The sequence below is a fragment of the Taudactylus pleione genome, unplaced genomic scaffold, assembly GCF_031769625.1.
Source record: "Taudactylus pleione unplaced genomic scaffold, aTauple2 ptg000093l, whole genome shotgun sequence".
NCBI lineage: Eukaryota > Metazoa > Chordata > Amphibia > Anura > Myobatrachidae > Taudactylus > Taudactylus pleione.
Window position 1 is genome coordinate 5,708,387 of NW_028284495.1, and position 27,636 is coordinate 5,736,022.

Consider the following 27,636-nt stretch of genomic DNA (forward strand, 5'->3'; position numbering starts at 1 on the left):
GTTATTGGAGCCAAACAAAGGTTTTCCCATAAAGCTTAGAACTATTTTGGTTCAGATGTGTCACTGAGGGGAAATAATTTTATTTATGTGTGTATTATTTTTAACCAGTTTGAATTTTTTGTTCTCAAATGTTTATCACTTTGGGTGATATTTTAACACTAATACTTAGTCTAAAAGCACATTTCTTAGGCTATTAAAAATGAATGCATGTTTGACTGATAGACCAAACAGAATGGGCCCATATACAGTATAAAACCCCTTCTGACTTATTTTTGCATCTGTTTCATTGGTGCAGTTCTAATGCTGAGTACAATTCATTTACTTTCTATAGCAATGTTTGTTAGGAGAAATTGTTCCGTATAAGATTACCTTCGAGGCGCAATAATCAGCGCACTTCTGACACTCTGTTGAAGACAGGAAAAATATTAAGAAATTATACAAATTTTTCTAAATACTTGCTTTGTACTTCAAAAGAATTGTTGGTTACAGCACTGAGGTCTTGGATTCGATTCCCACCATGTCCTTAACTGTGTGGAGTTTGTATATTTACACTGTGCTTGCGTGGGTTTCCTTGCACACTCCAAAAACATACTGGTAGGTTAAATGGCTCCCAACAAAAATGTATCCCTAGAATGTATGTGTGTGAGCATGTGATAGGGAACATAGGCCCTCATTCAGAGCTGCTCGCTAGCGGCAGTACGCTCGTTCCGAGCGATGTTCGCACATCTGCGCATGCGTACGGTTTTTAGTACGCATGCGCGAACCAGTCAGTGCGGCCGAAAATCGTTTGTACGCTATATAGCGAGTGCCTGCTATTTTGAGTGACAGAATGAGGCGTATGTGGGTGGTAACAGGGGAAGGTGCTTGAAAACGGGGAGTGGAATTCGAACGCAGGCGTGCTTAAAGGTCAAAACGGGCGTTTTAAGGGAGTGCATAATTAATACAGCAGCGTCATTGACCACGTCACTTGTTTTTTTTTAACTCAGAACTGCTCGCAAAATAGCGGTTGAAAAAACCAACCACAAGAATAGCGAGCAGTTCATACGCTGTACGATGTACTCGATTAATCTAATAAATAGCGGACATGACGTATGGTGCGAGCGGCCAGGGGGCGTTTTTATCAAATAAATGAGCGAATGTTTTGCTCGCTCGTTCAGACTTAGAGGTGTGAACAGACTGCAATTTGCGAACGGATCATTTGAATAGCCACCCCTTGTTTTTGAACGTACGACCGCAAATAGCGAACGGCTCTGAATCAGGCCCATAGGCCCTCATTCAGAGCCGCTCGCTAGCAGCCGTACGCTCGTTCCGAGCGATGTTCGCACATCTGCGCATGCGTACGGTTTTTAGTACGCATGCGCGAACCAGTCAGTGCGGCCGAAAATCGTTTGTACGCTATATAGCGAGTGCCTGCTATTTTGAGTGACAGAATGAGGCGTATGTGGGTGGTAACAGGGGAAGGTGCTTGTAAACGGGGGAGTGGAATTCGAACGCAGGCGTGCTTAAAGGTCAAAACGGGCGTTTTAAGGGAGTGCATAATTAATACAGCAGCGTCATTGACCACGTCACTTGTTTTTTTTTAACTCAGAACTGCTCGCAAAATAGCGGTTGAAAAAACCAACCACAAGAATAGCGAGCAGTTCATACGCTGTACGATGTACTCGATTAATCTAATAAATAGCGGACATGACGTATGGTGCGAGCGGCCAGGGGGCTTTTTTAACAAATAAACGAGCGTATGTTTTGCTCGCTCGTTCAGACTTAGAGGTGTGAACAGACTGCAATTTGCGAACGGATCATTTGAATAGCCACCCCTTGTTTTTGAACGAACGACCGCAAATAGCGAACGGCTTTGAATCAGGCCCATAGATAGTAAGCTCTACTGGGGCAGGGAGTGATGTGAATGGACAAATATTCTCTGTAAAGCGCTGCAGAATATGTATGCGCTATATATATATAACTGGTAATAATAGTAAATATTATGTTTTGTAGATGAATTGTACAGTATACAGTACAATTTAGTCATTTTACATTTTGTTTTTAACGGGGTGAATTCAATTTTCTTCATGGAGATGTAACTGCTGGGTTAGGTTCCCGGAGCTATTCATTTGACTATGAGTTTACTGCTCTGGCAATTGAATAGCTTCGGGCACTTAACTCGCGAGCTATATCCCCATGAAGAGAATTGAATTCCCTACAAAGAGAATTGAATTCCCCCTAAAGACAAAAGCTATTTTTCCAGAACAACACTGTGTAAAACTTGATTATACTGCTAATCTCTTGAATCTTTTACACCTCCCTACTACACCCACTTTTTTATTACCTTTTGGATGTCTATTTTGCCCTTCTTTGGACCATTACATTTGATAGTTACTGTCTTATTGGTAATCTACTGTAATAAATGCTGATACTTGACAAATTCTGCTTTTACAATAAATGATTATGATATATACTATGTACGTAGCTAGTGCAATACTCACACCAAAACTATCTGAGCTAAAAAAACAACAACAACAAAAACAATATTTGACTTAATTTTTTTTAATTGTTTTTTTTTTGTTTTCTTTGAAATTATGGTTTAAGAGCAGTATAAGAGTTTCTTTGCAGATGCATTGTGCAGCACTACTTATTTACTTCTCATGACTTACTGTAATGTATTTGAATATATTTATAATGTATATGAATATATTTAATGTAAAAGGATTAGTCAAGTGTACCTTGAAAATTGGATTTGATTACAATAATTTCTGACTGATGATTATTTTGTGAATAATTATGAAGCCAGGAAATCTTTGCATACACAAGCTCATTGTGAGGTCATTTGCACATTAGTTAATATGTTTATATAGTGTTGAGTTAGTCAAGTGGGTTTGAAAAACTTTTAGTGGAGGGGGTGATATGTGAGCAGGAACACCAATAACAAGCTACAGGCACTCTCAGTCCACCCCACCCTCATTTTCTGGCAGGTGCTCAAAAGGAACAGATGAACTCGGGAGGGTGGTGGCACCAGGTGGTTGAAATGATTCACCTGGTGTGTCCTTAGTTAGTGTACAGTGTGGTTAAGTACAGGGGATTGAGAATATCAGTAATTTCAGTAGAGACAAGGGTTCTAGCTGCATACACCACAGGCAAAATGTAATATGAATATGTACCAACTAAGTAAATAAGCAAAGAGAAAGAGGAGGACATTAGACTACCTAGAGGAGTGCCTAGTTCTCAGGTCTGGATGATCTCTTCCAATAGACTGACTGCACCTGTAGGGTGTATCAGTTACATGAGTCCAGTATTACTTCATTGGCAACGTAGAGCCATAAGTAGGTGCAAAAAACACAAGTGTGCCGCTATTCTAAGGATTTTTTTTCATAAAAAAAAAATTCACAAATTAAATCCACCGTTTATTTGAACAATTTGAGATCTCTGGGCTGATGGAGAGTTTGCTGCAAATTACCATCAATTACGTTTGAAATAGCCAAATGCAAATAAAGTGTATTTCCACTTTTATGCAGGGCATGAGATGCGTTCCAGTTGCTAAGAGTAACACAAGCACCTGCCTTACGCCAGGCGCAAATGACAGGCACGTCCCATTTGCACCTACCGTATGTTATAAAGCATTTATTTTATATGCAACAAATGCAATTGCTATTGGGCATCAGTTACATTACAACATCTTCTCTAATACAGCAGAATAAGTTCCCCATTTTCGCATACACAAAAAAAAATTAAAAGGAAATTTGCTTACACTCGGTCACAAAAGCATAATCTATGCCCAAGTGGTGACTTTACCACCAATCCGTGTCAGCGGAGCATCCGCAAACAGCCAAGCGTTTTACTGGTGCTGTGGGCCATCATCGCCTGCTTTTTGCACCTTCCCCTGTCCACCCATACTGTACTTGTCCTACATTAGAACGCCCCGTTCCGTCCTTTCAGGCACATGGAAACATAGAATTTCACAAATCTGCATGGGCACATATGCCGCTGGGCACACACAGTCCATATTCATGCAAGATACACTATGCCAATTGGGCTAGTACTCGCTCAGCATCAACCCCATACTCTTCAGACATCAATGGTTCATTTTAAAATGATCACAAAATTCTAACTAAAGTACTGTCAGGGTATTAAAAACATCACAAATTGTATACATTATTGATTCTGTTTTGCATTCTATTAATATGTTAAATACTAATAATTAAAACTTTCATGTATTGTCACAGATTATGTTAATGCTTTCCTATATCTTTTACATATTCTTTGAAAATGTGAAATGCCAAACTCTTTTATCATGTTTTGTCTTCACTAAAAAATAACATTGTGTTTTGAAAATTGCAGCTGGATCCGCGAATAATTCAGCCATTCTTGGCCGAATGCCGTCAAAATGTTGCCAAATTGGATAATCAAAACATGAAAGCCATTAAGGGGCTTGAAGATAGGCTGTATGCACTGGATCAGATGATTGCTGGCTGCAGTAGGTTGGTTAATGAACAAAAAGAACTTGCTCAGGTAAGTGCATACATAAGCAGACTGACCTCTACTTCTTTGTAATGTATTCAGAATAATTTGCACAATGGCAAAATTCTGGTATTTATTCTAAACTGGTTAAATCTTTAAATGTAGTAATAACTTTCAGAAAGCAATCAGTCGTCGATAACCGTGAAGAACAGAACCAAATAATAATTTTTTTTAAACTCTGTCAATAAATGCAAATATTTATTTAGTGTTCCCTCTAGCTCCGGCGGCAGGCAGGGCGCCGGAGCTAGAGAGGGCAATCTTGTGCGCGCGCCCCCTTTTCGTCATACTTGGGGGCGTGCCCGGCGCTTACGGACATGCCGGGCAGCCCCCAAGTGCTGCAGAAAGGGAGAATAGACGCCGGGCGCATGCGCCCGGCGTCTATTCTCCGGCGGTGACCTGGTCACCGCATGTTTGTCCACCCGCAGGACACTGCGTCCCGCAGGTGAGAACGGCTCCCGCAGGCTGTTAGGGCAGGGCGCTTTTTGCCCTCCTCCTGGAGGGCAGGGTGCTTTTTGCCCTCCAGAAGGAGGGCAGGGCGCCGCGCCCCGCTAAAACAGCCTAGCGGGAACGCTATTTATTCACATTTTGTCTTGTAATGGCCATGTAAAAGCTGTTCAGGCAACACAGTCACTTTTATAGTTTATACAAACTATGAGCCATTCTTTCAACTCAGATGTGCTGGTTTCATCCTACTAGATACCATGATCAGTAACTGCACAGAGTTTTAACATGGTTTCAACCTGTCTCCAACATATACTGGAGGCATCCATTTTGTTACCTGAACCAATATCAGAGTACAGCCTATAAATGCACTAGAAAATGGCGATACCATTGTAGCCAACATCATTTTGTTATGTCAGCAGTGTATAGTTGTAGTCTGTTGAAGAAGTGCTAGTTGTTGTTACATTATTTACTAACTAGCTGTTGCCCGCAACTTTGCCCACAATGAAATTGCTTGTACAAACATTTTTTTTTATTTGAGGTGTTCTAGTTGTATTGCTTTGCATAGGGGTCCTGTCGCGGGAGTCGCCCACGTGACCATCAGCGCTATACAGACTGGTGACAACACCGCCTTCACCCACCACTTATACCATTGTCACTGTGTGCCCTGTGCACAGACTGCTATGTAGCCTTTCCTATTAAAGTAAATGTGGGCCCAAAACACCTCTCCCTTACCGGCCGCACGCATGGTGCCACACCTGTCTCTTGCATTGATGTTGTCAATACTGTTTGTTTTTTTTATTGCTCAGCTGTAACTTGACTGGTTATTTCTAGGAGTTTCCACTCCAAAATCATGAAAATCAATTCAGTAGTTATTACATTAATCCGTGCAATCTCGTGAAGCGGTTTGTTGCATCACATTACAAATAAGACATATTTTCAGGCGAAAAAGGCGCTCAGTTCAAGCCGAGTTACACAGGACTTGGCGGCCAGGTGTCTTGCGCTACATGACGTATTGAGGCTAGGTGTATGAGGACACATCTGTAGATTCAATTTACAATGAGATTATTATTGAAAAAAGTTGGGCCTCTTATGATTCTTCTTCCCTTAGCTGGTATAATAAAATTAAAAATGTCCAATTATATAAATCAAGAGAAAAATCTTTTCCAATGTTTATGGTCCTATGGTTATCTAAGACCATAGGACCATTTTTGGTACAATTACAATTTACAGAAAGACTGGAAATGCTGCATACAGTATATGTATGTGTATATAAGGGATCGGTATGGATAACGTGAGCCTGGCGGTTCAAATCCTAATGCCGGCAGTCCGAACAGCGCAGATCCCGACAGGGCAGGTAAGTAAGCTATCCCTAACTTTCTCCCCCCCCCAACCCTAACCTCCCCCCCTAGTGCCTAACCCTAACCTCCCCCCAGTGGTGCCTAAACCTAGCCCCCCCCTCCCCGCACCCTAAATCTATCCCTCCCGGTGAGGTGCCTAACCCTAACACCCCTCACCCTAACCTAACCCTCCCGAGGGGGCTGCCTAACAATAAGTCCCCCCGGGAGCCCCTAAACCTAACCCCCCCCCCCTTGGCTGTCCGTTTGTGACGCCCGGCTTACCTTTGTTCGGTATGCCAGGCGTTGGGATTTCGGCGGGTTTGATAATGATAGGCATCGGGATTTCAATGCCTATCATTCTTCCCGTACCGGGAAATGACAGTCGGGAGGTCGGAGGTCGGCATTTCGACCGCCGGCTTCTTGACTACATCCCGTATATAGTTCCAATACGCAGCCAAAGGACACCTTACATTATGTCTTGAAATAATTACTTCTGGAGAAACCAGCCTAACATAAAAATTGTTCCTCTATCGATTATGACAGGATTAATAAAAGACTTGTCATGTACCAAGCTGTCTAATACTCATACAATTAATGTATTTTCTTAATGATGGATATTGGCATTTGGAAATTCAGCTGCAGTGCTAAGTATTGCTTTGTTTTTCCTGTATATACCAACTTGGATAAGATAAAATGCTTAGACAATGTTAATGTACAGGCAAGAGCTTTAAGCACATTTAGGAGCTGTAACTAAGATCCGATTATACATGAGGAAATTTTGTTAATGACCCTGTAAAGAATTCATCCTGACATCTCTCATCAAGCTTCAGAAATTTTACATATTTTCATGACTCTCTTAATCACCCACATTTTATCTACTTGGCCAGTCATTTTTCCTGATGTCATAACACAGGGAGGCCTTCAGGGTGCTGCCAAATTGGGTATAATTTATGACAGGGTCAACTATCGTAGTATACAAGACATTCATATATTACTGTTAAAGCTCTATATTGTCTTTAGTGTAAGCTCATCTTTCAGTTGCTTCAGGGCTAAAGTTGTAGTTACGCCAGAACGCCGGACACCGGAATCCCGAACGTCCGGACCCTGGTATCGTAGTTTACCCGGAGATGGGGGAGGGGGGTTAGGTTTAGGCACCCCAGGGAGGAGATTAGGGTTAGGCACCCCCCTGGGAGGGTTAGGCTATGGAGAGGGGGGTTTAGGGTTAGACACCCCGGGGGAGTTTAGGTTTCGGGTGTGGTAAGGGGAGGTTAGGGTTAGGCACTAGGGGGGATTAGGGTTAGGCACCAAAGAGTGAGGGTTAGGGTCAGGGGGGTAGAGGAGCAGGGATAGAATACTTAGCACCCCTGTCGGATCTTCAGTGATCGGGCTACCAGCGTCGGGATTTGAACCAGCCACCGGTATTTCATACCCATTCCTCTCTCTCTCCCTCCTGTCCGTTCTCTCTCTCTTTCCCTCCCTATGTACCCCTCCATCCCCCACTTACTCCCCCCCTCTCTCTTTTGCTCTCTTATACATTGCTGCAACAGTTGAGAGTACAATAAAACCATTGGAGGAGAGTGATTAAAATGTTTTCATTGCAGTGTCTTCTTATGTGGAGAGTGTAGTAAACTGCTTTAATAATTGATGTGTTCCAGAATGGGGAGTGTTAGGATTTTCATTTGTTACATATGTTTGAATCAGGAGTTGTGCCAATATGCAGCACAAGACAGCAGACTCAATTTTGTATCTATAATACCGTAAGTGCCCATGGATCAAGGGGACCCAAACTGCACCTTGCCCCTATTGAATATTTTTACCTTTAGGCCAGCACCATTTTCCCAGAGACGTTTGCATGCAGGTTAATGCAATGTCTGCGGAATGCTCATGCGTAGTAGCACAATGCCACAGTCCTCACTGAAAATGTGCTGGCGCAAGAGGGAACCTGGCACATGCTCCCTCGGACAAAATGCCTGTGGGAAGGCATCTAAAAGAGTAAAGCAAATGCTTTGCAGATTACTCTGATAACCTTCAAGAGAGATGTGCACTGTATGATGGGAAATAATCTCTGTAGGCTTTGTCACAAGCAATTGTAATCTGATGTCTAGGGAACGGGCTTTCCATGTTGTAACACTGTTCATTTCAGCCATCAAAGAGAAAACCACTTTAGATACATATATAATGGCAGAAACTTGGTAAAAGTGTTTTAAAACCAAAGAGATTGGAGTGGTTTTGCTGGTAACTACAGTGCTTACTATGACATACAGTACATTTTGCCTGAACCATTACTATTGGTATCTCCAATGATGGCTGTTAGTTATATCACTCTGATCCATGCCATTTAAGCGTGTAAGAACTCTGAAATGCACATGCTCCCCACATTTTTGTTAGATAGTCCACACAACTGTTCTTGAAACAAAGTAACACCATCCGAAAAGGCCCCAAGGATACAATTTCTGACATATAAATGGTGATGATCAAGTAAAAATACTTCTGCTGCACAGTGTTTGAGTGATTGCAGACAAGCGTAGCACAAAGTATTGATGTGATTCATCATCTAGTTGAAGAAGTCGTTACATAAACAATTTTAAGAATTTGTCTTGGGCATTTTTATAGGCATGATCATAGTACTTAATATAGTATGGTTTCTAAATTGTGGTCGTGCCATTTTTGACTAATCCTGGTAGGCAATGATACAATCACTGTGGCATTCTAAATCATAGTCTGTAAAGAATTTAACATTGATCGTTGTTTTATGAATAATTCTTAAAGGAATTGTCCAGCCAGAAGTTGTTTTTTACCAAACTTAATTTCTTCTTCCTCCATTGGGGACACAGGCTTTACGCTGGGTATAGGTTGGTGGGTTGGAGTCCAGGCACCAGACTCCCCCCTCCCCCTATATCTCGCCCCCCAGCCACCTCAGGTTTGTGTTGGTGCCTGCAGAGGGCACAATGTGGAAGCTGTACTAACAGCTTCATAGGTTTAACTTGTATTTTATTTTTACTTTTTTCCTGTTTTCAAGGTGTCCTCCACGTACAACCTCCGGTTGTACCACCGGTGGCTCCTTGGAATTTGTCTCTGGTTCTTCGGGACCTTCAGTCTTCGCCAGTTGAGCCCTTTGACATTGTAGACATTTGTTGGCTTACCTGGAAGACTGTCTTCCTCCATGTCATAGCGGGTGTCGGACTTGAGCGCATTATCTTGTCACTCTCAGTTTCTAATCTTTCACCAGGACGGAGCTACCCTTCGGACACGACTAGGCTACTTTTCTAAAGTTGTTTCTAAGTTCCACATCAATCAAAGGCTGTGGTTCATTCTTTTCAGGTTCCGGATTCCTCACCGGAGGAGGCTTCTTTGGATGTCGTGTGAGCTCCGGATTTACGTGGACAGGACAAAGGACTTGCGTAGGGCAGATTCTCTTTGTCCTGTATTATTTTCACAAACGGGGCTGGCTGGCTACTAAGATGGATCTGTGTTGACTATTCGCCACGTTTATGTGGCGGCGGATATTCCAGCACCGGCCATGGTGATGGCTCATTCAACCTGGTCGGTGGGAACTTCGTAGGCAGTGCAACATGGTGCTTCTGCGAAGCAGCTGTGTAAAGCGGCCACATGGTCCTCTGCCAATACGTTTCTAAAGTTCTATATTTCTGATACCCTGGCCTCCCCTGATGCGGCTTTTGGGGGAAGAGTTCTCAGCACAGCTCAGGAGCATCCCCTCCCTTAGGGGAATAGCTTTGGGACGTCCAAGCGTAAAGCCTGTGTCCCCTATGGAGGAAGAAGAAAAGGAAATTTATGTGCTTATTTGTTAAATCCTTTTCCTCGTTTCCATAGGGGACACAGGGCGCCCACCTTGACGCACCTGACCTGCCGGGGCTTTGCTTTGCTTCCGGTTCTCCTTTTCACATTTCTTGTGTGTATGGACCTGAATGTGTGCCGATCTTCCTTCTCCTCCTTCTCGCCCCTGGTTTTAGGCTTGATAACTAAACTGAGGTGCCTGTGGCTGGGGGCGGGGTATATGGCGAGGGAGAGTCTGGGCTGTGCTAAACAAGTTTAACTGTGTGGTTCCCGGACTCCAACCAACCAACCTATACTCAGCGTAAAGCATGTGTCGCCTATGGAATCGAAGAAAAGGATTTAACAGGTAAGCACAGAAATCTACTTTTATCCATCAAAAATTATAGATATCCTTATTTTCCTCCTATCCTGCCACCTCTTCTCTGAACAGAAGTACCAGTACTCATTATAAGGCTATGCTCATAGTGCAAAACAAGTGGAAAATGTGCACCACAGGTTTTCACATGTCACACTGAATTATAAAGCAGGGCCTGTGACATTTTCACATGTGCTCTATCTGTGCATAACAAAGTGATAGGACTCTCTTCTTTTGTTCCTAGGATCACACATTGGTACCTTGGTGCATTGCAAAAGCTTGTAAGCGGCACACAAAAATCAGCACAGTTGCTATGAGAAATAGTTTTTCTCACACTATTTTTTGATTGTTCTGTTTTACAGAGCTCTCTGTAGACATATATAGCGCTTTACAGTACTGCCGCCTCTATAATTTCACTTTGACTTGTGTCCCATTCTGGTCCCAAAAAAAACATGAAGCTAGCCAAGCAAATATACTGTATGTGTCAAGCCTTCTAAAGAGTAGAAAAGTGGAGAAGTTGCTCATAGCAACCAATTAGTTTTGAGGTAGCATTTATTATGTACATTCTATAAAATGATAGGTACAGTAGAAGCTGATTGGTTGCTATGGGCAACTCCACTTGTCCACTTCTCCATTATGTAGAGGGCTTGATCCATCTCCCCAACAGTGTTTTTGAAATATGTATAAATTCTTGTTTTATGGTTCTAATGAAAGCCGCAGATACAGTCCAGGTATTGCAGCAAAGGAGCTGAAAATGCTGTTTAGTAAAAAGGCACCTAAGTAGGGCAGTTAACATACTTAAATTAATTTATAGTGCATTATGGGGGAACTCAATTAGCCACGGTAATTTACAGCGAGCTAATTTATCCCCTGGAGCTATCTACTTTGCCCCGAAGTCCAGTGATGTGCAGTCACTGAGATAGAGCCTGTCCTGTTATACTTGGGTATACTCCAGAGTTTTGACTATAAAAATAAGAAAAAATATTATAAATATCTTCTTTGTACAGTATTATTCTAATCATTGTTACAGTCAAAACTCTGGAGAAAAAAGTGTATGGCAGGTGAGGCTCTGCCTCCCCCTGTCTACCTTTTCCGCACATCCCTGATTAAAACACACCTAATTTCCAGCATTATATACTGCTGCACTTTTGTCTAATGCCCACATGAACCCTCAGGTTCATATATGTATCTGTTAATCTGGCTCTGATACTAGCCAGAGCCTCCCCAGCCATTTACCTCATGGCAAGTCACTGCCGAAGTCAGCCCGCAGCACTGCACTTAATGCGTATTGTTTTCAGGTCTGACCAGACCCAAAAAGATATACGCGTAAATTAGCCTGTTATCTGGTGCAAATAGTGGGTTGACACATAGGTCTGGGAACTTTTCCCAGATTCTATGTGTTAATTACAGATAAATTATGCAAGAAAATAGGGCTGTTAAATCCCTAGGCTACCACCTGTATTTACCCCCAGTACCAGTAACCAACAAATACATTTGATTTTAATATCTTGTTCTATTTTTTGCAAAGTGTTTTTTTTTTTTTTACCAACTTTAGGGTTCTATTTGCACAATGCTCTTATGTAAAGGTGCCCACACACATACCGACCTGCACACGATCCCACGATGTGTGCGATTTCCCCTGAACTCTCCCCCGGCAGCTCCTACACACGATTAGTAGGAGTAAAAAGCATAAGATCTATCGCGCTTCTTAACTTTTTTTTTTTTTTTCCCCAGAGCATTTTGTCCCAGATTGTCAGATCTGCCCTACTGCACGGCAGATCTGACGATGCGATGTGCGACCAGCGGGGACGCGCATCGCATCGTGATCGTGAGTTAGGACTCACGATTTCCTCACGATTTGGCCATATTTTACACAATCTGTCGTCACGATTCGTCGGAATCAGCCAGATCGTGTAAAATATCGCTATGTGTGTGGGCACCTTAAGAATTGTGTGGTGGAGTATTTTAGTGCAAAGTGAATGACACTCATTATGGTAATAATATTATAGTATAGTGCTCATTACTATACGTGTTTGCTGTAGCAATTTCCAACTTCTCCAGCACTTGGATGCACTAATATGCCTGGCCGGGTTAGTAACAAACTATTGGTAATGGGTTGCTAGACATTTGTTATGTAAAATAATGTTTGTACCAATGATGATGATCTGTGTTAGAGGCAAAGTCATTATAATAGTGTGGAATATGTATAGGATTTCACAAGAGGGAGTACAGCTTTTTTCAAGTAAAGAGCCATAATATATATTTATTAAAAATTATCAACTAAATAATGTTCAACGTGACTTTCAGTTGTTTTTCTAATTGTTGCAGTGCACAGAAAATAATACAGTAGTTCAGATTAAAGGAATATTTCAAACATGCTGGGTTCCATATTCAACAAAATTAAGTATTTTTTTTTATTTTTAACTTTAAAAATAAAATGTGATATTTTAAAATCATGTGAGTAGGATTTGGGCCCAGGTTTTTTTTTCATCTACTCAACACATTTAAAACAAACCCCAGGCAGCGTGAATAATGTACCCATGGAACCGTTCATCCAAACACTGGAGGCTACTCGATGCACCCATTTTTGTTCAGAATTCCATGGGTCGTGCGTTTGAAGACAAATCGGAAGACGCAATCTCTTTTATATCCTTGAGATGTTTTTCTTATGGCGCTCCCCCTTCCTCTGCATTCATTTAAAAGCAGTAAGCCTAATAGCTCCTATCTTTGAGTTCAGCTTTAATATAATTTCTTTATGCTGCTTCCCCTGAAGGATGAAATATGAGCCTTTGTATTCACTGTAAAATACCTGCAGAGACGCCTATATAGTCTTTGCTCCTTCTTCTTTATCCCTCTCTCCTTTACAGATGAGCGATTCTATTTATGTAATACTGAAGTCATGATTGAGGCATGCTAAGCAGAAGTCTTTTTGTTAAGTAGAACTAATATGAAGTATTCTAAGAGAACTACAGGGTCATTCCACACCACATCAACACAGGGTTTCAACCTGACCATTTCAGATTGTAATGAAATTTGGTATAGAAATTGATTCCTTGGGTGTGAATATACATTAAAAGTCTTAGGCTGATATGAACAGTCTTTTTAAATTGCTTTTGCAGCTAACCTAATTGAGCTTTAGAGTTGGGCAAGGTCTCATTTTAAACCTTGTTTTATGGGCTTTTATATTATATATAGCACATCAGTATGTTTCAATAACAATAAAAAAGAAACATTTTTAAAATTTAGATTTTCTCAAAAAGCCATATTTTTTAATTTTTGAAAGAACACTCTCAAAAGTCTTGAACGACATTAAGCACACCCTGCCAGGGACACACTAGACGATATCGCTCAGGGAGCATATCGTCTAGTGTGTATGCTCCATTACACTCCTAGCGCACAATACTGTCTAATATAAATAAACACATTTAAAAATGGTCACATAAAATATATAATGAATAATAGAATACAATTTTAAATGCGCCACACCACTGGTATTCAAAAGTAGTTATAAATTTATTTTAAAAAAGTATTTATGTAACAGTGTTTAAAATATTAACATATAGGGGTAGCTTTCTACAAGGCTAATACTGGTATACAACATATACAGCATTTAAAAAATTGGACCAATATAACAGATGTCAACACATTATGTAGATTATCTTCTTCAATTAATAATGTTGATCGCAGTCCCAATTAGTAGTGGGGGGCATCCACTAGACGATTTTATCCCTGTCCAACCTCTTAACGATTTTGCCTTGAAGTTTCCCTTGAAATATGACCTTCCACTCTGAACAATATGCAAAAGATTTGCAAAAGATTTGCAAACGATTTGCAAAAGATCTAACAATAAACTATGTTGTTTTAATCACTGATTGAGAGCTTTCAGCTATAGTGGGCAGACAGTGGTTCATCGTTTGATCGTTCAGCGTGAACGATGTGTAAACGATGTGTAAACGATTTGTAAGCAATCAAGTGAAATTGACCTGCATGTTCAGTCGATGGAGGAGACGATCAAACGACCAGCGGGAACGCGCATCATACATCGTTAGAAACAATTACTGCACGATTTGCAAACGATGTTTGAACGATTATCGAACGATTATCAAACGATTTTATCATTATCGTTCAATCGTTCAACTTTATCGTCTAGTGGATACCCCCCTTTAGTATAGTTATCCTCAAATAGAGGTAGGGCATACAATAGTGTCTTTGTATATATGCACACTTTGGACAGGGCCAGTTGGTAGAGTTGAACTTAGCTGAACTTAGGGCCTGATTCAGAGCCGTTCGTTCAAAAACAAGGGGTGCTATTCAAATGATCCGTTCGCAAATTGCAGTCTGTTCACACCTCTAAGTCTGAACGAGCGAGCAAAACATACGCTCGTTTATTTGTTAAAAACGCCCCCTGGCCGCTCGCACCATACGTCATGTCCGCTATTTATTAGATTAATCGAGTACATCGACCAGCGTATGAACTGCTCGCTATTCTTGTGGTTGGTTTTTGCTACCACAATCTTGCGAGCAGTTCTGGCTATAAAATAACCCAGTGACGTGGTCAATGACGCTGCTGTATTAATTATGCACACCCATAAAACGCCCGTTTTGACCTTTAAGCATGCCTGCGTTCGGATTTCCACTCCCCGTTTTCAAGCACCTTCCCCTGTTACCACCCACATACGCCTCATTCTGTCACTCAAAATAGCAGGCATTTGCTATATTGCGAGCACATGAATTTCGGCCGCACTGACTGGTTCGCGCATGCGTATAACGATCCGTACGCATGCGCAGATGTGCGAACATCGCTCGGAACGAGCGTACTGCCGCTAGCGAGAGGCTCTGAATGAGGGCCTTAGTCTCTTGGTGTCCTTATGCTGCTGTTGGGGAGCGGGTTAAGCAAACTCTTTACTGTACCTGAGGGCACTGTTAGTGACATTGATTAAATGGTACCACGCTAAACCAAAAACAAGTTGTCTTACATATAGAAACTATTCTTAAAATTCTCCAAATATATACATGCTGATTTTACTGTCCTTCATTGGGATTATGTAAGAGGTGGTCAGTATTCAATTGTTGTCCCTGTATTTATTTGATCCTTGTTCTTCTTGTCTAAAAAATATTTGCTGAAATCAATGAACTAGAATTGTAGATCACAGTAGATGATCCTATTCCTATATCTTGGGTTGTTCATGTATCCCCTTTTTAAATCTAACCATATTGAATATACAGTATTTGCTCAGTTTAATTATATCTACAATTTTTAAGTTGTGTACAATATTCAGCTTTATAGTGATATTAAACACCACTGCATTTATTTTAAATAACATGATGTCCATTTTTGGACATGCATCTCAAAACTTTTACATTTCTATATAATAATCTTCCTGACAGAACTGAAGTGTTTATACTATGCTGGCCATCATGCTGTGCAATAAAGACTTGCCATTTTAAATGACTTTGGGTCAGTGCAGAAGCTGGGTCACCAGTTTAAAGATCCTAATTACCAGAAATACTTTGTACGTTTGGGCAGATTCATACACAGGATCAGTGCTCAGTTACAGCTTAGCTTTGGTGGGAAAGGGTGTGTACATGTGATACAAAAATGTTGCTCTCCACCTATACGAATGGATAAAGTGACATTTAGCCATTAATACCCATGGAGCATGGCTTGTAGTTACTGGAATTGCTGACTTTGGATAACAGGAGTAGTGTGGCACAGAAGCAGGGGATCTGTAAGTGCTAGATGACAGAAACATGTGACGATGGATGGTGTTAAGTGCTACACTATGAAAAACCGGAAATACTGTAATACATTCACTGTTGTTGTGTCTTAATGATTTATACAGTGCAACAATAACGATCATCCTCTCTCTCCCCTCCTTACCTGCTGCACCATTCTGTAAATCCCTACGCTGGCTCCCCCCTGTCCTCCTGAATCCCATTAATGTTTTTCGTCCAACATAAAAGCCCTTTCAGAGAGCTCAAATCTCATCATGAAATAGTCTCCCTATGTCTGATGTGCAATTTGACTCGTCTCTGGGAACCATTTCTCACTCCTGCCTACAAGACTTCTCCAGTGCCTCTGCCCAGCTATAGAATGCTCTTTCACACACACTCGGGCTCACACAGTGTTAACATGTTTAAAGAGTCTTTGAAAACCCATCTCCATATTGGAGCTTATGCTGCCCCCACCATTGTATCCACACTAATGCACCCTCACACCAGTCCCAATCTCACACAGCATTTACTTTCTCCGCTGTACCCTTTTCCCTTTAGATTGTAAGCTGTCTCTGGAGCAGGGCACTTTCTACCCTTTGTTTTCATGTCTGGAGTATTTTCTCTACCTCATATGTCCCTACGTTGTATTTACCTTGTTTTACCCACAGTCTGGTGCTGCAAGCATTGTGGTGCCTTACATATCAACATTAATGATTATTATTTTGAAGACCTTGAAGGGGTGCAAGAGTGTGGTTGGGAGAAGTAAGAAGTTTGTTCAAAAAAGGATTTAGAGCGAGTGACAAATATCAATAGTGATTGAGCGAGGGAATAAAGGAAAAGGAGGATGAATCGGTTGTGGTAGAGAACTTGAGACTGATGTAATGAGAGAGTGTAGGAAAGTATTAGATAGATGGATGAGTTGCCCAAATGTAATGGTCTGTGAGTTGCAGTCATTTGGCGATTTAGCAGCTAGATTTATAGTGGTAATAATTTAAACCGCAAAACCAACCCTGTATTTACTAAATCAGATTAATGCTTAGGTGTGGGCCACAATCTGAAATTAAGGTATAAGATAGAGGGCAGCAGGATAAGATAAATGCAGAATAATCAAGCGGTTGTTAAGTGGACATCAGATATAAAGAAGAAATGTATGTACACACAAAATGTCACAGAAGTAGATAATACAAATAATCGATTAGACTCAAGGAGAGTGGCTCTAGACTGCACACCCTAATGTAATGAGAGGTGCTATCTTGCTGAGATTTATAGCACTACGCATAGAAACAAATGGATGCAGATGCACTATGCAATCATTACTAATCAAAATGTAAATATATATTACAAATTAATATCATATAGAAGGCTGTTAGCATAAATTTGGCCAAAAATATGGGCCTGCCCCCCACTGTCCAGGTCACCTCTTGTCGGGAATGTCCAGAAAAGCCTGGCTGGGCCACTTCAGGGCATCACCACTTATCACTTATAGTCACATTTTTTATAATTTTCCTTGTTTGTTTTTTATCTATGTATTTTTTCACACATTTTATTCTTGTAACACTCTTTACACTGAGTATCTGCCGTCACACACCTGATAATCTGTAACACTCCACTGCCAACTTTCACCATTGTGTTGTCCTGGGGTGGTTTTTGGCTGGGCCGGTTTGGGGGCGCCCTTTGCTCTAGATGTGAACCCCAAAGTGTTAGGGACTTGCCCGATAAGAGGTGATCTGGACGGAGGTGGGCAGGCCCATATATTTGGCCAAAGATATGCTAACAACCTTTTATATGATATTCAAATGTAATATATATTTCAAATATGATTAGTAATGATCGCAAAGTGCATCTGCATCCATTTTTTTATGCAAAATAATTGATTAGAGAGTGTAAGAATTACTGCCATACCATGATTTGCTAGTTTATAGTTTAGTCACCCTATAAATTTAAATGAATTAGTTAGCGGAATACTCTTGCTAAATGAATACTAATTCTGTAGAGTCTGCTTGGCAGTGACTACTTATCAGGGACGTATTTCGCTCTGACTTCATATCCTATTGGCTGTCTAGACTAGAATTGTAACACGACAAATAATTTCTTTTTGACGTTTAACATATAGTGGCTATTGTATCTGTGTCAGATGTTCATTAAATATAGGCACAGCCCCAACTACATATAAAAAAATCTGACATTTCATTGCCTTTTCAGAATCGCTAAATGCAAACAAGAAAAACTAAAACCGTTTTAAATAGACAGAAAATAACTATTTTGATTCTTCCACCAGCTGTGGCTAAAATCGTTTTTCTGCTTAAATAGAGCTGTTATGAAGAGTCTACTTTTCACTATAAGTATAAGATAGCCAACCACGAGTGTGTCCGTTTAACTATTGGTTCTTATAGCTTGTGTTTAAATATAACAGCAGCATGTAATGGGGAGATCAGTGTAGGTGATCTGGTATGCACTTAAAGCCACATTATGTTTTAATCCAGGACCAGGCAGTGCACAGTTAGATGGTTAGTACATGTGGTTCATGTAACAATGTAACCTTTGGAAATGATGGTCATTATTATGCTGAAGTAGTAGCAAATAATATATAAGTGTATGGCAAGCACTGAACGTAAGCAGTAGCTACTTGGCATCACTCCACAATGAAATACTGCTATATGATCATTTGACTTAGTTAGAGTTGATATATTGCAGGTGGAAAGTATTTTAATTATTTTCCATTAAGGGATGAAGTAATATGATCATTTTTACAGTAAATGCTAGAAATATGTAAACAATTAGGTCTGTCACAAACTTGTTGGATTACTTTTCACACATGCAAGCTGGAAAAAGTTTAGCTAAGTACATATTGTATAGCAAATGCTATTACTGGATAAGGCTTCAGAATCAAGCTCTGTACGTATTACTAGATACAGTCATATAGATAAATTATAATTATCTACCTGTAAAAGTGCACCACACAGCGTCATGCAGTTTTGTGTTATAGAGCATCAATGGAAAATAATAATACACTATTAAATAAATTACATTTATGCCACTTCATCTTTTTTCCTGCATATTTGTTTGAAAAGTAAATTAGGGATTGTTTTTTTATACTTAAGTGGCAGTAATATTGGCAGTTCCCATTTGTGCACCATTTGACAAAAAGGGGTATATTTACTAAAGTGCAGGTTTTTAAAAATGGAGATGTTGCCCATAGCAACCAATCAGATTCTAGCTATTATCTTCTACAAGGTGCTAGATAAATGTTAAATAGAATCTGATTGGATGCTATGGGCAACATCTACACTTCTAAAAACCCGCACTTTGGTAAATATACCCCCAAGAGTTTCATTATGTGGTTAATTAAGGCACATTCTTCATAAAATCACATATCATTATGTTGCCAATTCCTTCTCTCTTGCACTTCATGCTCAAATTTTAAATTGGTTATTGCTGGGACCTGTCCTGTGACTTGAAAATCATGTGACATAATATCATGTCATGTTTCCCAAACATTGTCTTCAAGGAGCCTTAGCAGTGCATGTTTTAAAGATCTCTTCAGCATCACAAGTAAAATACTTAGCACCACTTGTTGATCTTTTAAAATTGTGACAGACTGTAATAAATACTCCTGTGATGAATACACCTACTAGGAAATCTGGAAAACCAGTGCTGTTAGGGGTCAGTGAGGTCTGAGTTTGGGAATCACTGGCCATATATCTTATCATTTAGTGCAGTTCAGCTTTTTGACTACAAACAGATGGGTGATGAGCCTAATGTCATTAGAAGGTATTTAACAGGATGTAGTGCAGTTAGTGCTATTTCACAAATGCCCGTTTTGCTCGGCCAGCTAAAAAACGTCCAAAGCCAGGACGTTTTTTTTCCGGCAATCAGTAGCTCTCACATGCAACGGCTTTAAGCCATTTTTAATGCTGTGGTTTGTTTTTTAAAGTAGCAGGCATGTGCAGCAGCAGCAGATGGAGTTGTGAGCGGGTATAAGGTAAAAAAAAAAGCCGGTGTGTGAAAGGGAACATTGAAATTTGTGCTTCAGTGATGGCACGGACACAGCATGGCAGCCGTCCTTGTCAGTGGTTATTGCTGGCTGTAACACGGCGACCGTGCCATGTCCATGCCGTCTGAAAGGACCCGTTTTTCATGCATTATTAGAAATACGACATGGCAAAAAAAGGCCCAGTTTTTTGCCGTCCGGTGAAAACCGGCAGGTGTGAAATAGCCCTTACTCTAACATTATTTCAATTATTTTGCCCTGAAACCTACAGTTATTAACTGATGGTTTTCTCTGTGACAGTGTTCCACAGACTAAAGGGGCCTATCCATTACCCGACTTTGTGAAACCTCCGACCGAAACCAGGAGGTTTTGGTCGCATTGTTCACAAAGTCGGGTAATGGATAGCCGGCAAGGACCATGAGCGTGCACGCTGGGTCCTTGCTGACCCCAACTATCTACTGAACATGCCCATCAACCTGACTACGCTCGTCAGGTTCGGCATATTTAGAGATAGGAGGTCGGGCTCCGGCACTGAATGACGTTCAGTGCGGGCACTGCACCTCGGCGACCTGAAGGTCTTAACGCTAGACGTTCAGACTTTCAGGTAACCTAATGGATAGGCCCCTTTAGATAACCTGTCTCTATTTAGGTGTTGGAGGTACTTATATTGTGCCCTGCAATAGTAACTGTGCATTTCTTCTAAAATAAAGGTGCCCTTCTATTCTTCCCTATCCCACCTGTAAAATAGTGAGCGATATGGTAAGAGCTTCATAATGCATGGTCATGTGGGCCAGCTTTCTCTGTAAGGCTTGGGCAGGGTAGCTGTGACATATTTAGAAATCACCTTGGAGAAAGCACTGTGCAACTCAACTCGGAAGTTATTAGCTAGCGTGGGCTCTCTGTTTTAAAAGTGCAGTCCAGCTCTCTTGTGTTCCAAGCTCCCTGTATGTAGAGCAATGCAGTTTTTATACTTGTGTTTCTACAATGAAAATGACTTTCTATGTTGGTTTAAGATACCTTAAATACACAGTTCATGAACAACATGTAGCAGAATTGTTAGCTGTGGAGTTGTGTGTTTGATTGTGTAGTTGATTGATTCAGACTGTCATGTTAGTTTGCTGTTCACTTTTGGAGGACACACGGTGTATGGTAAATATTAGGTGCCAGCTTGCAATCACTGGGAAATAGCATAAGACAATACGGTATGTCATGAACTTGGACCATATTTCATCTGTATTCTCTTTCCAGTGAACTATGGTAAACTAGTTAATTCTGATGTTAAATCCCACTGCTAGGTTCATATTACAGATAGTGCTGTCTTGACCCTGTTGCTAATCAGTTTCATGACTACTATAATCTAAATCAATTACCTTCCACTTCATGAGAAATGTTCCGCTCATTCCTAGAATCCACAGAATACTGTATGCCAATTAGCTTGTATGCCACTGCTGACAGCAATGGTTCATTCATGGTATAAACAAGAGGTGCGCTCAGTAAAATAGATGTACATGTGTGTGGTTTTGCTCACATATGTACATTTATAAACAAGAGGTACGCTCAGTAAAATAGATGTACATGTGTGTGTTTTTGCTCACATATGTACATTGATAAACAAGAGGTACGTTCAGTAAAATAAATGTACATGTGTGTGGTTTTGCTCACATATGTACATTGATAAACAAGAGGAACGCTCAGTAAAATAAATATACATGTGTGTGGTTTTGCTCACATATGTACATTTATAAACAAGAGGTACTTTCAGTAAAATAAATGTACATGTGTGTGGTTTTGCTCACATATGTACATTGATAAACAAGAGGTACGCTCAGTAAAATAAATGTACATGTGTGTGTTTTTGCTCACATATGTACATTTATAAACAAGAGGTACGTTCAGTAAAATAAATATACATGTGTGTGTTTTTGCTCACATATGTACATTTATAAACAAGAGGTACGTTCAGTAAAATAAATATACATGTGTGTGTTTTTGCTCACATATGTACATTGATAAACAAGAGGTACGCTCAGTAAAATAAATGTACATGTGTGTGTTTTTGCTCACATATGTACATTTATAAACAAGAGGTACGTTCAGTAAAATAAATATACATGTGTGTGTTTTTGCTCACATGTATATTTATAAACAAGAGGTATGTTCAGTAAAATAAATATACATGTGTGTGTTTTTGCTCACATGTATATTTATAAACAAGAGGTATGTTCAGTAAAATAAATATACATGTGTGTGTTTTTGCTCACATATGTATTTTTATAAACAAGAGGTACGTTCAGTAAAATAAATATACATGTGTGTGTTTTTGCTCACATATGTACATTTATAAACAAGAGGTACGTTCAGTAAAATAAATGTACATGTGTGTGTTTTTGCTCACATATGTACATTTATAAACAAGAGGTATGTTCAGTAAAATAAATATACATGTGTTTTGCTGAAATTACTATTTTTTGTAATATTTCTTACTATGCTAGTTTAGGCAGTTTATCTGCTACAATATGTCATGATGTCCCTATGAACTTTCTTACTTGGGTGATCTCTCATGTGATGTCTGATAGCTTCTTATAAAATGTCAGTTTTATTTAGTTTTCCTTTTTCCTTTCATATTGACTGGTCACACATTGTCCGGAATCTCTCTCTGGTCTGGCAGCATGTGACTTACCACTGCAGTATGTCATGGTCCTCCTAAGATCTTTCTCTTATGTGGGTGATCTGACATGTGATGGTAGTTAACCTTTCCTGGGCTTTAAAAGGATGTTCTTGTCATTATGCCTATCTGGTGCCTTACATAGAATGTATGACCCTTCTGAATTTATATATAGGCACCAAAGGTGTAACTCAGAAAGGTAATGAGATTCGTGTCGACTCAGGAGCAAACACTCAGGTGAGTCATTAGTACAGACAGCTGGCAAGAGACACTGCTCTATACTGCAAGGTGTAGTGCAGGGGTGGGGAACCTTTTTTCTGGCAAGGGCCATTTTAATATATATAACATTATGTGCGGGCCCAGTGGAAGCCACGCCCCCTTTGTGTGACGTCACACAGGGACGGGGGCCACAATCGCCAGTGATTACAGCAATACCCGGAGCAGCCTGAGAATATTCTGGAGAGCTGTAAGGGCAGCGGTGTGACCGCCTGAAGCGCTCTAAGGATGCTCCAGGGGGCACTGCTGTATAGATTCCTGCTGCAGGCCGACATTCTAGGCACCCTACTAGCCAGATGAGGCTAGCAGAAAAAAGCTCAGAGGGCCAGACCAAATGAATCCCAGGGCCTTATACGGCCCCCGGCCTTTGGTTCCCCATCCCTGGTGTAGTGGGTATGTGGTTATTAGGACCAATAGGTTCCATGCCCATACCTGTGTGTATTGTATGCTTTTATAAGTATTAAAAGAAAGAAAAAAACACTGCAAGTAACTGCCCTAAGGCAGACACTGCATCTCGTTCACTGTTTGTAAGTATGAAGTTAATTTGTTCTGGTTCATTAAGTGACACTTTCTGTAAAGTCACATCTAAAAATATCTATTTTCCAGCATTAACTGCTATTACCATTGCTTAAATAGTTTGGAAATTCCTGAAATGTAGACATTACAAAGTCTGATGCATATTTTCACAGGCTTTGGGTGTCTCTGAGAAGTAAAATTCCTTTGAGGTCAGCATGTCAGATCACCACTACAGTTTCTGTATTTTCTTTCTTTTCATATTGACTGGTCGCACGTTAAGGACAGTCATCCAGGAGTCTCTGTACTGGGAGCATGTGATTTACCCGCTGTAATCTGTCATGGTGCCCCTAAGCTCTCTCTTATGTGGATTATCAGTCATGTGATGGCTATTGCTGCCAATTAACCTTCTCTGTACTCCTATTAGATGTCCTTGTCATTATGCCTCTCTGGTGCCTCTCTGGTGGTCTCTGTGTATTTGGTATAGGCACCACAGGTGCATCTCAGAAAGTTAGAAAGCTTGGTGAAGAGTGCCCCAACAATTGTACTCGCTACCCTGTTCTGTAGGGCCCCATTTGATCTTAACCCAGTACTTAAAAAGGAAAGATGGGAAGGCTCTTCATTATATATGGAAACATGCTCCTTCCTCCCATCTACCTCATTTGTGTCACCCCTGTTTGTCTTCCCCTACCTTTTAGAATGTAAGCTCTTACGAGCAGGGCTTCTCCCTACTTTAGTTTCATCTACTTCTTACTCACCACTAGGGCACCTAACACTTCATTGCTTATGCTCTGCTGTTTATCTGGGTGTTATAGTCGCTAATGTAGCAATGTATATTATCCATGTCCTGGTCTTGTATTGTATTGTTCTGTAAGTCGCTTGTCTACAACTTGTTTATGTACTTTGTAAGGCGCTGTGGAACATTTGTGGCGCCATATAAATAAATGATGATAACTTTAACCCTGCCCCAAACCCCCAATCAATAAACTTGATATTTTTATATTCACATTTTTATAGTTCTTTAATGCTTTATAAAGAATTAAACTAGCTTTTTTTTTAATACTGGTGACATGTTTGGTTTATGCAGGACAGTTTTTGTGTTATAAAAAGCAATGTTCTATATATTATTTTTTTATATTCTAGCCAAATAATGTAATATAGTATTGCTATGTCCTTATGAAAGTAAGATCAATAACCTGCAGTATTCTGTTTTCTTTTAGGGATTTTTAGCCAATCAGAAGCGGGCTGAAAACTTAAAGGACCCTTCTGTGTTACCTGATTTGTGTTTGAGCCATGCAAATCAGTTAATGATCATGTTGACAAACCACAGAAAACTGTTGGATATCAAACAGAAATGTACCACTGCCAAACAGGAGCTTGCCAATAATTTACAAGTTCGATTAAAGTAAGAATTTATTTCTTCTGAAAATATATTTATATAATGTCACTGCCATTTAGTTATTTAAATAAAAATTGTGTTTCTAATGTGCATTTGGCTAGTCTGAGCTCTTTTATTATAATTCATCATCGCCTGATCATCCTTTTTGTTCCATTTGGATAATTGAAATGGTCAAAGCAGCACATATTATTTCAGGATAGGTGTGCAAACCTTGCGGGGGCAGTAACCTGTCCACTTGTGTGATTCTGTTAGTAAGGACAAAGCTGCAGGTGAATGGAGAGGAGTGGACTCAGATGGAGCATTAGGTACTGAAAGCAGTGGGATATAGGTAAATCATCTTATATATCCAACTTGTTCATTTATGTCTGCTTAAACCAGCATATTGAAAATCTGAAAATGTTCTGGTCCCTTTGCTTGTTTAAAATATGTAAAACACTAAAGGTGCGTACACACACTAGACGAGAGTGGAACGACTGCACGATAACAACATTGTAATCGTTCTTCATCTTGTGCAGTGGATAATGTATCGTTAAGTGCAGGCACCCTCCCTCATCCCCGAACATGCCCAACCTGTTGTTATCGGAAGATTGGCCTGCATATTCAGGCGATGATAGATGTCAATAAAGGCCAGCGGGAGTGCGCATCGCTGGTCGTTTTCGACATTTTACTGGACGATTTATGAACGATTAATGAGCGATTGAACGATAACGATGTCGTAATCGTTCAATCGCTCATTTTAATCGTCTAATGTGTACGCACCTTAAGATAATACATAAAATGTATGTTTTTTTCATAATAATTGCATTATACCTTTCAATAGGCATTTATTCATTGTTTGTATCGCATTAATTAACCCTGTAAAGAAAAAACCCAAATGCATACGTTTGTGATTCATTCCTTTTGACACCTATTTATAGGCTTTAAACAAGTTTATATAAAGAATAATTCCAGGCTTATGCTGGGTACACACTGGCAGATATATTGGCTGGCCAATATATTGGGTGCCCGACGGCCAATGTGTACCAGCGATTTGTCTGTGAACGACGTTGTTCGGACATATCGCGTCTGCTGTGCTGCACAGCTAATTGCAGATATATCTGCAGATATATTTGTCCATCGTGCTGTGTGTACGGACCCATAAACTTAGAGCAGGGGCCGCGGGAAAGGGGACGCGACACACCACCGGCCAGATGATGGTTGTTCAGTGTGTATGTACAACCACCATCTGCAGCTATATCTGTCAGGTGTGTACCCAGCTGTACTGTATATTATTTTGCAACAAACATGTTCATCCAGCTAACAGAAGTGTGTGTGTGTGTGTGTGTCCACTGTAATTTGTCAACACTCAACCCAGTTACCTACTAATCAGGAGAGCCCGTTTAAACCCAACTGCAAACAGCACTGCGTACAGATGTGTCAATATACACTATTGCTACAGTAGCACCAAATAGACCATCTCAGTGCGCCAGGACCTGTGCGACTTGGATTGTGCCGAGCTTGTTTTTCGTGTCTTCTTCACTTGAATGTGCGTCTCAGCTGCAACAAGATGTTACAAAACCCCTTAACGAGACTGCAATGATTGATTTGATGTGTAACACTTCTAAATCTGTGTGCAACTAAGTCTATATCTGTATACGAAGAGCTACTATGCAGCGGTCACGGCTTTTTGAACGCCAAGTTCAGTTGTACAGATTCAGACTCAGTCGCACACAGATATACAAGTGTCGGAAATCAAATGAAAAGTGCAGTCTCGTAAATCGGTTTTGTTGCAACTAAGACGCACATATGAGCGAAAAATACAGTACGGCGCTCGGGGCAGCTCACTCACACCAGGCGTCTTGTGTCGTATGGTGTATTGAGGCTAGGTGTATGAGGACAAATCTGTATGTACCTAACCAATGTGATGACTGAATAATGTCACTGATTGTACCAATAGCAAGCTGTTAGAGAATCAGACTTGGGAGTGACCATGGCATGGGAACCCACAGATCTGCTATTTAAGGGAGGAGGTGGTTTGCTTATGCTATGCCTACTACTTGTAAATTGAGTAAGTGAATGCAGTGCTAGAGTAACATGTAGTAACTGAAGTGTCTGTTACTTTACAGGTGGTGCTGCTTTGTAATGCTGCATGCTGACCAAGATGGGGAAAAACTCCAGGCTTTATTCAGGCTCTTAACAGAGCTCCTTGAAAGGGTCAAAATAGTGGAGGCACTTAGTACAGTGCCTCAAATGTATTGCTTAGCAGTGGTTGAGGTTGTCAGGAGGAAGATGTTCATAAAACACTACAGAGAGGTGAGTGAATAACACTATGCTTGCACATTGTTTTGTCTGTTTTTGTATACCTGTGTGAATGGCTTACAGGATATAAAGTGGTTGCTTCATTTGGACAGTGAGATCACTCAGCAACTCAGCAAAAATAGCAGGTTTGTTTCCTTTATAAAGGTCAAATTATAATAATTCCTCCCGCTGTTTCTCAATGACTGTTGCTTGTGAAATAGCAAAGCGGTTGCTCCATTACAGAACAATATTGAGGTGAACAGTATAACTGCTTAAACAGGATGTAGTTTATATCCCGGCGTTTGGGACACCAGTCAGAATCCCAGCACCAGCACCCCGACTGTAAGTATTAGGGTTATG

The 27,636-nt window shown here is 40.5% G+C and overlaps 1 protein-coding gene across 1 annotated transcript in view; it reads left to right on the forward strand.

The window, feature by feature from the left end:
- Positions 1-27,636, forward strand: part of RB1CC1 (RB1 inducible coiled-coil 1) — a 132,548-nt gene that overhangs the window by 34,740 nt on the left and 70,172 nt on the right. Inside the window, exons 7-9 of the mRNA XM_088469541.1 lie at positions 4,330-4,500; positions 24,821-25,005; positions 27,105-27,291. Coding sequence (XP_088325667.1) covers positions 4,330-4,500; positions 24,821-25,005; positions 27,105-27,291 — 543 coding nt within the window. The remainder of the gene's footprint in view (positions 1-4,329; positions 4,501-24,820; positions 25,006-27,104; positions 27,292-27,636) is intronic.